The 12,668-nt window shown below is 37.2% G+C and overlaps 1 protein-coding gene across 1 annotated transcript; it reads right to left on the bottom strand.

The window, feature by feature from the left end:
* Nucleotides 1-16: 16 nt before the first annotated feature.
* LOC147567143 (tRNA synthetase class II (D, K and N) family protein) lies at nucleotides 17-6,811 on the bottom strand. Its single transcript, XM_086653767.1, has 15 exons — nucleotides 6,291-6,811; nucleotides 6,059-6,202; nucleotides 5,649-5,758; nucleotides 4,749-4,860; nucleotides 4,485-4,556; nucleotides 3,671-3,762; nucleotides 3,155-3,275; nucleotides 2,905-3,027; nucleotides 2,329-2,524; nucleotides 2,056-2,243; nucleotides 1,886-1,957; nucleotides 1,418-1,516; nucleotides 1,230-1,310; nucleotides 1,010-1,067; nucleotides 17-427 (listed from the first exon to the last, which is right to left on the bottom strand). The coding sequence occupies exons 1-15, from the start codon at nucleotides 6,657-6,659 to the stop codon at nucleotides 258-260; spliced, it is 2,007 nt and encodes a 668-aa protein (XP_086509893.1). The 5' UTR covers nucleotides 6,660-6,811; the 3' UTR covers nucleotides 17-257.
* Nucleotides 6,812-12,668: the final 5,857 nt, after the last annotated feature.

The following is a 12,668-nucleotide window of genomic DNA, read 5'->3' on the forward strand; positions in this document are numbered from 1 at the left end:
GCGTTCCATAAAATTATGTTAAATAAAAAACATTTCATTTAATTTATTTAGTACTCTTCAAAATATTCACCATACAAGTTACACTTTTGTTGTCTTTTAAAACACAAATTTGAATGAGAAACAGCAGTGTGTCACCTGACAGTAATTATTCCAACTGTTGAGATATAATCAAGTGGTACAGATCATGGCCGTCTATTGTCCTAATATAAATACCTACTTTAAATTAGAATTTCAAAACAAATCAATGAAAAATGAAACTATGAACAAGAGTATGAGAGATCTTTTAGTTGTTGCGGATCAACTTCTGAGGGTGCCCTAGTCAAGGCACATTGCGCGGTTGTTGTTTTTGGGAAAGCGATAACATCTCTGATTGAATTAGCTCCAGCCAATAGCATTACTAGTCGATCCAATCCAAAAGCAATCCCTCCTGCATGAAACCATTGAGGAATTTTTTGTCACTAACAGAGTTTAACACACATCCGAACAACATCATCTCTCTCCCTCTCTCTCACACACGCGCGCGCACACACACACCTTGTGCACAAAACAAAATGGTATTAGGTCTCATTGGTGCTATTTCGAAGGAAAATATAGTCTTTCAGGACCGACGCGTGAAGGGAAAGATCTTAGAGTTATCCAGCACCAGTTCTAGGAGGGGTGGTGGTCGAATTAAGTGTGAGACGAAGCCTTGCGTCTTCAGCTAGCTTTTTGGGGTGGGGAAGGGCCAAGACAAGTAGGGGTAAAAACGGTTGAAGACCGCCAACAGGATTAAGGGGTAAAAACGGTTGAAGACCGCCAAGACAAGTAGGGGTAAAAACGGTTGAACACCGCCAACAGGAATAAGGCGTACAGGCACACACATAATAGAGACGGGAATCAAACACGCTACTGGTAGTAAGATGTACACAGAAATTTATGTTTTGCTATGTGATGTGTGTTGGCGCTTTTCTTCAATTATTGAGTTAGTGACGAAATTCATATTAGGGCAAATGAATAAGGTCTTCCATACCATGTGGAGGAGCTCCCATATCCAAAGCCTCTAAAAGATAACCAAATTTTTCTTCCGCCTGCATATATAACACAATGAGTCCATGACTGAAAGGAAACGTAATTCTCTTAATCTTAAACTAGTCTAGCTCATTAGGTAAGACTAATAACGGATACTCCAATGAGCGACAATGCCTGTTTAGTATAAATAATGGGAAAGTCGAAGAGGAAATAGAGCTTACTTGTTCCGGTGTGATGCCTATAATCTTCAAAACCTTTTCTTGGACTTCACGCTTATAAATTCTAAGACTCCCTCCACCAATCTGAGAACATAAGAAACAGACTTCCCTTCGTTAAGAGTGTCATATATTGAAACAATTGTAAGAGTGGCAATATGAGCGTCGAGGCCTGAGGGGGTAACAATACATACTTCAATACCATTATAAACCATGTCATATGCCAAAGCTCGGGCTGAGGAAAGATTTTCCATGTCATCTGGGTGTGGTGCTGTGAAAGGATGATGTAGTGCCTGCAAAAGAAATCTCAAATTTAAATTATATTCAGAAGCATACCTTAATACAGTAAAGAAACAAGTTGTCGACCATCTTCTTGTAAGCTAAACTTTATGTACAATATTATGGGCCTTTGCGTATCCAACACGGGTTCGAATAGACATGGTGAGGGGAAAAATACCAAAACAAGGAACGAAGTCCATAACTATATATTATTGTCTTAGTAATTAGGTCCTTCACTTTTTTACCTGATAAGCAATTTTGTTGTCAGAGTCGAACACTATTATGTTATAACATATAAGAAATCTTGACAAATGGAAATAATGAAACATTTGATACTCTAAATGACTAAAATGTGATAATTATAGTAGAGATATGAAACACACCTCAAGTCTTTCCTCCGAACTATTCCACTCGAACATAGGAAAATCAGTCACCCACAAAATCGAATGAGCGGACTAAATTCACATCACAAATAAGATGCCTTTCCATGAGAATGAATGAGTGAGAGACTTCAAATAAAGCAGGAACTGGTATAGCAACGTTACAAACTTACAGGGTCAACCAAGCCTAGCTCGTGGGCAACGAAAACTCTAAGCCGGTCCAGAGTTTTGTTAACTGATTCTGGGTGACCCACTGCAAACAAGATAAGATCACCTGAACTCGCAGATACTTGTGTAAGCAAATGTTCTCTACTTCTGAGATCAAGACTTGATGTTAGAGCAGAAATTCCTTCAACCTTCCCTAATATAAGAAATGCAAAATTATCAGCTGAGAAAACACAGCTTCTTTCTCTAAGAAACTATGGGTCCAATGTTCATTATTTTACCATCTTCTAAGACCTTGAGGAATGGCAAACCCTTCGCTCCAGACTTCATTGCTTCATTGTACAATTCACCTTTCTTTAAAGCGGTGTTTGAATACTTGGCTGCGCCTGATGGCACACATATAGCTTTGATAATCCCCCCACTTGCTAAGCAATCTGCAAAAACCTTAAAACTGGTCTCCGAGAAAACATTCGACACCTGCATTTCATGGATAGGGTTTTCTCAGGAGTATAAAGTTAAGAAGGACATGAGCAATGAAATTCAAAAGCATATGCACCATAAGCAGTACTTTGACCTATTTCAATAGGGCATTGATTATGGTATGGCTTTACTTAAACTCATTATGCTCATTGCTAGGTACAGTGATTTCAAATTCTAACGAGCATTGATACTGAATGTTTTTGGATCAAAAGGAAATATGATCAACAAAAAATTGTCTCAGTGGGAATAAAGTCAACATGAGATGCACGGCCTCAAAATTCTTGATGCATGAACGAGATCATCAAAGAACAAGAGCAAGTATAAAACTGCAGGATCTAATAAGTAGTATATAAGATGTATCAATAATGAGAACTTACATCTTTCAGTTCAAGACCAAATCGAAGGTCCGGCCTGTCTGATCCATATCGACTCATTGCTTCTGCATAAGTAAGCCTTGGAAATGGGTTTGGAAGTTGAATATCTTTTATCACTTGGAAAACCTGCCACAGATAACATCAAATCATGCAGACAAGAACATAAATAAATGCATTAACTGGTGAATATTGCGAAAGACATTAATATAGTAAGATTTTACTTAAACAGCGTCAAAGCAAACAATATACTAACATGTCTTATCAGGTCTTCATTAAGACTCAACATGTCTTCCAAGGGCATGAATGCCAATTCCATATCTAGCTGAGTAAACTCAGGTTGCCTATCTGCTCTCAAGTCTTCATCTCGAAAGCATCTGCATAGAGGAGATAAGACTGGTATTACTTCTCTCATACTTGCGTCAAACTATCATGAAACAAAATGAGATGGATCCAAACAGTCGTTACAAATAACTGGCAAAATGGAGCGGGAACCCCGCCTTGGTCCAACAAGAGAATAATTTAGGGTTCTTGGCTTACATCAGATATCCTTTTGAATCTTAACCAAGAATCAATACCCTAGATATAGAAATAAAAGATCATAGGTACGGGTGAGTGTAATTCAAGGGACTAGTCGTGTTTTGCTTCTACTTCTTCATACTTGTGTTGTGCTGCCATGAAACAACTTCCAATCTAATAGAAATTAAGGAAAAAAAGGATCTTGGTTCTCAATATGTAGCTTAATCAACCTAGAAGTTACAAGTAACATTACCTTGCTATTTGGTAATATTTGTCAAATCCAGAGACCATCAGCATTTGCTTGAACAATTGCGGGCTTTGAGGTAACGCAAAGAATGTTCCTGGCTTCACAGAACATACTAAACTGAGTCAAAGCTGTAAGTCATCATTGACAGTAATATCCCTAATAAGATGGTGTTTTATGTAAATCTGTATCCTAAACAAAAGCATCCACTTTATTTACTTGATCATATATTCATGTTACAGTCACATGGAGAAGTTAACAACTTAACCTAGATGACTATTATATGGTCCTAGAACCATTACGGAAAGTACACACTGTAGAGACTGACAGTATCCGACAAAAACATCCGAGAACCTGAGACGAGCATCCAAGTCAATGTTTTACAAAACTTTCAAGGTGTTCGCATCAAGGAGCGGCGAAGGTGGTCACCTGAAGCCTCGAGGCGTATGTATTTAAACTCGAGTAAAAGGTTTGCATCTGAAGTCACCCATCATTTTTGAGTCCTTGAGCAACAGAAAATATTAGTATTTTGTTTATTAAACACTTAAGACTTTATAATATAGTAGTAAAGTACAAGAACAATGCTATGGTTTTACATAATTGATATCATTATCCTTAAAAAAACAAATAGTTTACGCCTTTTACGCAACAAGGCGCGTACGCCTAGAGGCGCCACCTCGCCTGTGAGAGCAAACCGCCTTGAGGTGTAAAAACGTATTTTAAAACATTACAAATGTCTCAGAATCCATACAGGAAAGTACTACGACGGAGTATCGATGTTGCACAGAAGAAAACTAAATGACAGATGGGTAGATCCAAATACCTGAACTCGTGATGGGACAAGATAATCCCTCGCACCTTCAGGAGTTGATCTAGAGAGTATAGGAGTCTCAATCTACCTTGCAATCATGAGACAGTGAGGATCAACGACACAAATAAGACACTGAGAGTTTCTGGAAGAAAGAGAAAAATGCAACCACTAGAGTGTACACTTCGCATCTACAACATACGATAAACAGAGAATCCATTGTATATGCCAATGATACTTCTGAACTTAAATTGTAATTAAAAATGAATCAGATGATACCTCCACGAAAGCATGTACATCCTCTAGATATCTTCTAATGACCTTCACCACGTTATGTCTCAACATTAGATTGGAGGTCATCTGTTGTCGGCGTAAATCAAGACACCGATATCTACCGCCACAAAGAGTGTTTGTTTAATTAGAGCAACTAGATGATGTAAACAAAATATTTTCCTTTTGATGAGAACTGTGTACGTGAATTTCCATAATAGAAGATTACATACAAAGTAGATGAGATAGTAAGACCCCAAATCTTCAACCTCACAAGTTAATGAAAAGAAGCAAAAATTTTACTAGTTCATTTTACACATGAAAATGTTATTAAACATGAATTAGGCCAAATACACACTATCAACGTCACAAGTTAATGAAAAGAAGCAAAAATTTTGGCTAGTTCGTTTTACATGTGAAAATGTTATTAAACATGAATTACGCCAAATGCACACTATAGGAAAATGTTATTTTTCCAATTCAAATCCCCTTACTAGGATTTCCTCAAACTTTTGAGCTCTGGAGTCCCTTGCTTTCTTGCAAGAAATCAAAGTTGTTTTGCTTACATATTTTGTTGACTGAAGTGAATACTTACATCGTCGACTATTAGGTGAGTGATAACAAGAATCTACAAATTTAAGATTTATCAAAATTTTTAATCGACCAGGCAAATCATCTTAGAAATACGCGAAGGTATTGCTTGACTATAATGAACTCTATTAACTTGATATTTTAAGTTTGTGTCTTTTTAAACGAAAAAAATTCTACGTTGTGTGACAATCTGGAAAGCAAATAACACACATAAAAAAGAGTCAAATCCGAAGTAAATCAGTCTTCGTTCGCCTAAAGGAATATGAATATACCCAAAACAGAGTACCTATGTATGGCTATATAAAGATAGTTAAATACCTCAAACGGATCTCCTCTTTAGAGTTATCCTTTGCATCGTCCCCGGTGGTAACCAAGAAAGGTAGTTTAGTTCTAACAGAATTCAATACTCGAACATTCTCTGCTGTAACCTAGCATAATCACAGTCACAATTGCTATCGTAAAAACTTAAGCAAGATTGAGCACAACCAAATGACGCGAAAAATAGAATATCTTCGAACAAATGATGTCATGAAACTAAGCATCAATGTTCTCATATTACCAATATATGCATATGTTAAAAGCTTATACAATGAGCCCAAGCAATATAATTACCAACTTATAGGTGCAAGTGCCCTAACTGGAGATTGAATCATTTTGTTCAGATAAAGGTGGAACCTTTTATCTACATTTTAGTCCAAAATCTACAACTTAATTTGTAAACAATGTACCTCAATAGACCCAGTTTTCATTTTGATATTCACAGACTCCTGAGGGCGAGATCGAACAATCCCCTCCACAGAAATCACATATTCAAGTCTCAACTCATTCACAGTAGAATGAGTCTCAGGGAACTGATTTGGAAGAGTTGTAACCTGGAAAAGCCAATTCCAAACTATCAATGTTTCCCCCAAAAATCAAAACTTTCTACTAAAAAATGAATCAATAGAGAGAGAGAGTAACCTGAACAATTCCAGTATGATCTCTGAGATTGACAAAAGTAACACCTCCATGTATCCTATGAAGTGCGACCCACCCACAAAGACGAACTCGTTTACCTATATCCTCAACTGATAAATTCCCACAAAGATTAGTTCTATTAACCCATTCGAGAGAATTTTTAGTTGAAGTAGTAACCGGTTTTGTATCAGGAACTAGGGTTTCTGCAGAAGAAGAAGCAGATAGAGTAGAAGAGGAAATTCTTCTTTTGGGGAGAAAAAATTTGGGTTGGAATTTAAGGAAATGAGTAAAAAGAGGTATGGGTAGGGAAGAAAGTTGCTTGGAACGAAGAACAGCTGAGGGTAGAGATCGAAAGAGAACCAGAGAAGACATTGTTGGACTCTATGGAATCTCCCTCCCTCTCTCTTTCTGACTATGTTCTTTTGTTCAACCAGTTATCTTCTACCTCTGCGTGAGATATTTGCACCCAACTTCACACTTGCTTGTTAGAATTTAGTACCCGACTGTGTATATATTTAGGCCGTGGGGAGTATCAAAGTTTGGGTGGAAAGAAAAAGGGAGCGGCTAATAGCACCTGCTAAAAGTGCTGTTAGCCCCCGGCCTCTGTAGGCACCCAGGTGCTGCTAGCCCCTGCCTCTGTAGACACCCAGTACCGACTGGGTGCCTCCATAATGGCACCCGCCCAGCTAGTGGTGGGAATCGGTCTAGGTCGGTCGATACTGGGCTCTAACTTCATCTGATCGGTCGACTCAGACATAAAATGTTGGTGACCACCTATTTATTCAGGCGATCTCGGTCGATCACTTTCAAGAATTGTTTGTCCATCGACCGTCCAAGACCGTTTATTTTATTGGGCGAGTCGGACACCAGACGGTCTTGGTTCGGGCTTTCCAATAAAATTTTACATAAACTTATTAATTCATTTCATACCGCACAAATAAAATTACAATTTACAAGTTACAAATGAAAAAGTTCAATAAAAAAACACAAATAATTATAAAAAAAAAATTGATTATCATTTGACAAGATATAATTAAGACATGCTAATCGTTGAATCAACCTTCATATTTCCGATAACATACCATTGTCTGGCCTAAGGGCCATGACAAAGCACATCTCGAACAATATGTTGCTGATTCAAAGTTAGTTACATGACAAAACCATCAGAAATAGCACCAGATCTATATATATATATTGACATTGTTTTTTTTTTTTGTTGGACTAGCTTTCATAAATTAAATTACAGCGTTATTACAATATTTATTAACTAACATACAAGGTACATTCTTCCACTCTTTGCTCGCGTTTTTCTTCCTTGTCCATTTAGCTAATCTGTCTGCGCTGGAATTGAGTTCTCTTTTCGTATACTTGAATTTCACCTCTTCGAATTCTTTTCTGCTTTCTCAAATTCTCCGGATGTGGATTAAAGATTGCCAGTGTAACGCATGATGTTTATTGTGAAGATGTTTGATGAGATTGATATTGTCGCTTTCTACAATTATATTCTTGCGTTGATTAGCTTTCACCCATTTGAGGCCGAGTAAGATTGCCATCGCTTCTCCTTCTTCACTGTTTCTGGCTCTAGTTTGCAAAAAGAAAAATCCAAATATCAAATTACACCAGTAAACTATCAAAAGGAGTTGTAAAAGATGAAGCACTAACATTGTGATATATAGGATATTTAGGGTTACTTGCTTGCAAAAGAGAGGAAAAAATAATTAGGGTAACATAGGAGGTATTTAATAAAGGTTGGCTTTGGGGTTGTTTGGTCTTCTGTATGAATCCAATGACCATCATAATTCTATAAAATCCGACGGTCTATATCTTCTAAAAATGACGACGGGTTATTCGGTAACTAGTACCGGTCGCTTAGCTGGTGGTTCGTCGACACAGAATTTTGATCGTGATTGTCTGCCAATTCTTTCGGGTCGGTCGAGCACTGACCGTTATGACCATTGGGTGCCCATGGACACTTTTTATCTCGGTCGAACGGGTCGGGTGGCGGTCTTCCGGGTCTTTTTCTCACCACTACGCCCAACCCCCCTCCCCCCTTTTTTTTCTCTCTTCTTCTTCTGCTTCTTCTCTTTCTTCTTCTTCATTTATTCTCTTTCTTCAAATCATAATCAACACTTTATCATAAAAAAAATCTTGTTTCTAATACCATCGTCATCAATCAACAATGAGGAGTTAGAGAGATAAAGAACTTGATTTAAGAGAGAGAAAGAGAATAAAACCATTATGGGAAGAACTTTGATTTCAAACCAACCTTGATCTGTGATGAGGCGTTAGAGAGAGAAAGAAACTTGATCCAAAACTACCATTAAAAATACTCTCGAGAACCCTAATCATAGACTAGGTTCGGACTCAGGCCAGTTCGAGGGGTTCCAGACTGGTCAGTTTGAAAACTCTCGGGCTGGCCAGAGTCCGATCCTAGTCCGTGATTTTCGAATGGGTCGATTCGTGTACAAAAATTTCAGCGGGTGTCAACAGATGTTTGTGGTCAAAAGAAATCGACCTTCGTCAATCTCTACCACTGGGGGCTCACAATATTTTTAACAGGTGTTTTTAGCCACTCCCAAAGAAAAAACTCTGGGAATTTTTCAGAAGTCAAAAAAATTAAATGGTTTGATTTTACCACCTTTTCTCCATCTTCGTCGCCACCATCACAACCCCTGATCAGGGGACGGATCCATAAGGGGAGGGCGTGCAGCCGCTTCGCTCGGATCGTCTAAATAAATTGAATAGTAGTTTTTGTATATATATATATATATATATATATATATATATATATATATATAGCTAATCATGTGAAAATATTAACATTTATTGATGCCTAGCTCAGTTGTATGAGAATTAGGCTTGGTTTGTTGAAGGGAGTCCATGGTAGCGGGGTTGAGTGGTCAGTAAAACATTAATATCGATGTCAGTAAAATATATCTATTAATGTCATGGATTTTTTTGAATATCAAAAGCTAGAATCCAATATCTACTAGACCATGAGTTGTCATCAATGGTTTGAAGTGTTTCTGCTTTTTGTGAAAAACATAATATCGAAGTTGTTGATCTTAATGAAAAAAACATTTTGAACTTGTATCGCTATCAAGTTGAGATTTCTATATCGTTATTAGTATGCAACTTCAGGAATTAGATGTTCGTTTTACTTAGAAAATACACAGTTCAAGGGATCAGAAACATGCGGAACGAAAAAACATTTTGAATTTGTGTCGCTATCAAGTTGAGATTTTCTATACTGTTATTGATAGACAACTTCAAGAATTAAATGTTCGTTTTACTTAGAAGAATACCGAGTTGCTCTCTGTTGTGTGACATGTTTGAGTCCATCTAGAGGTTTTGCCCTTTTCTATAAAAGTAAGTTGATGCGTCTTGTTGAATTTTATCCGTAAAATTTTAGTATCGTTGACATTATGCTAATTACTTCCCATCTTGAAAATGACATTTATGATAGGAGACATAATGATGATTTCTCAAATTTAGATGGGATTAGAACTCTTGCAAGAACATAGGTGGAAACTAGGAGATATAAACATATCATTTAGTTATTTGCTTATCATTTTAGCATTAACTTTGCCTGTTGTAACTGCCTCCATTGAAAGAGCTTTTTCAGCTATGAAATTAGTGAAGACAAGCTTAATAAACAAGATGAGTGATATGTGGTTAAATGACAGTTTAGTAGTCTTTATCGAAAAAGAAGTTTTCAGTGAAATTAACAATGAGTCAATTATACGAACATTTCAAAACATGAACTCTCGTACAGGTCAACTGCGTTTGTATCCTTGATGTATTAACATAATTAATGAATATAGGTATTTTTTTAATTAATATGTTGGAAAAAATAAATAAATAATTAGGGTATAACATTTCACACCCTCTATGTCAAAATTCTGAATCTGTTCCTGACCCCGACCATCCCCTCTCCTCCACTCCGACGACCACCACTACACCATCGTATTTTATGTCTCTCTTTGTTAAGTTGTGGTCATCCAACTCAAAACCAAAATGAGTAGATATGACCTAGACATTATATTCTTAGTTGCTATATCGCCCTTCTCGGGACTATTCTCTCGTGTGTGGTTCTTTGAGCCTAACACGCGTTTTTTTGTCTTTTCAGGTGAAACACCATGTTAAGTTGTGGTCATCCAACTCAAAACCAAGTGACAATGAGTGGAGATGACATAGGCATTATATATATTTTTGGTTGCTAGATCGCCCTTTTTCCCACGTGGGACTATTCTCACACTCTCTATCCCGCTCTTCTCTTTCTCTTCATCTTCTCGTCTCTTTCTCTCCCTCACAGTTGCAGCGAAGGGAAGGAGTTCCCTTCCTAAAAAATTCATGAGAACCCCCAAATTTCTACATTCGACGCAGGAAATCTCTTGCCTTTGTCAAAACTGTGGGAGGAGAGAGGGAGAGATGGGAGAGGAGAGGAAAGGTGGGGAGATAAAAAAGAGATAGAGAGGAGGAGAGTGGATATAACATATGCTGGTGTGGTGGTGGTCGGAGTAGATATGGTGATCGGAGTGGAGGTGGTGACGAAGATGGAGAATAAGGTGTAAAATCGAACCATTTTATTTTTTGAACCAAACCTTTGTATTCCCCGTAACCTAAATACGAAGGCGTAATCAGAATATCGTATTAGAAATTACTAAACTGAAGTCACTAAAAGCTAAATTTTACTTATGATACATGAAGTACAAGGGTGGTTTTTTTATGAATACAATAGCTTCTGAGACATTTACCCATTTATATTAATAACTTTTCAACTACAAAGTAAAAAATGGAATATCTAAAAAGATAGCTGATGTGGCGTTTAAATGCCACATTTGGATCACTTAACTTCAATGAGTTATTCTTTCGGGTTTTATTTCTAATCATTTATGTGTTTTTCTTGTTAGGTACCTTATTTGGAGTTTGACGTTTGATTCGGAATAAAACGAAGCAATTCATCACATTTTCATCTCATGTGGAAGAGACCAGAAGGAAAGAGCACCAGGGTTATTTTGGTCATTTTATGAAAATCAGAGCTGAAATGGAAAGTGGAGTTATTGGTGAGTCCGACGGCGAAAGCGGAAGTCGGATCTGAATTCAAACGGGAAAGTTATGGAAAAAAGAAGCTGAGGGATAATTTAGTCTATTCTGAAAATTATATAATTTAGAGACATATTTGAAGGCACTCCCTTGTGTTCTAAACTAAAAGAAAAACCAAAGCCAAGCCCAAGAGTCTAAGGAAGAGGAGCAAGGAAAAATTCTATGAGCACCTCTCTTTATGAAGACCAAGTCTTGATGGGTGGACCAAGTCAAAGGTTTTGTTGGTTGCAAAGAAAAATAAATCAGACTTGGGACTCATCTTCCACATTAGAGTTCTAGGGTTTGTAAGAGTTAGAGAGAGAAAGGTATAGAGGTTGCCGGCCAAAGCTTGGCCGGCCAACACTCAAGGCCGGCCAAGTCTAGGCCGGCAGGGGTTGTCTTCAACGAACAGCAGCAGCTCCACGGCAGCAGCAGCTCGAGTCTAGGGTTTGGAAAACTCGTTTCCCCAAGCTAGAACTCGTTTTTTTCTAAAGGAGCGTATCAGCTTGGGGTTGAGAACACAGCAAAGTCACGGGACAAAAATGTTTTTCTCCTGGTTCTGATTTTTTTTGTCTAGTAAGTCATTTTTCATTCTTTGCTGGCATTGTTCATATATATATATATATACACACGTTTGAGTTGTATGTTTATTTATTTGTTTAGTTTTTCAATCATTATCAGTAATGTGTATATATGTATATGCTTTTACTTATTTATTCTTGTTTATGGTGTAGTGTCTTTAATTGCGGTGCAACAAACACATGCTCAAAAACGGTGCCAAGAAAATTTGGGTCCGAATTGCAATCTCCCAGCGTGTAGGAAGCAATGCTACCTCCAAAAAAATGGAAACGGCTTATGTCAGGAAGTGTCTCCAGGCTCGGGAAACTACCAATGTCTTTGCATCTACAACTGCTAATGAAGAGACCTTAAGTTTAAATTTAATAAAATATTACTACACGATGAGTAAAGTTTAAATACAGTTTTGTTTTGATTGTAAGGTTTGACTAAAGTTTAAATGGATGTTTTTTTATGCATAGATGTTTATGGATGTTTATGTAGTATTGGTCGTCTAAGGTAGATTTAGGAAAAAAGAAACGAGAAGCATAGTTAAATCTGACGGAACCTGATGCAAAACGTGATTTCAAAAAAACTGGTGTAATCTGTAATTTAATTAACATTGCCAGGTGTATTTTGTAAAATGAGTTGTACAATCATTTTAAAAAAATGACGGAACCTAGAGGAAAACGTAATTTAAAAAAAAAATGAGGATTTCTATAAATCAATTTTCAAAACATG

The sequence above is a fragment of the Eschscholzia californica genome, unplaced genomic scaffold, assembly GCF_041429995.1.
Source record: "Eschscholzia californica isolate CP2 unplaced genomic scaffold, dmEscCali1.0.p SCAF_1, whole genome shotgun sequence".
NCBI classification, from domain to species: Eukaryota; Viridiplantae; Streptophyta; class Magnoliopsida; order Ranunculales; family Papaveraceae; genus Eschscholzia; species Eschscholzia californica.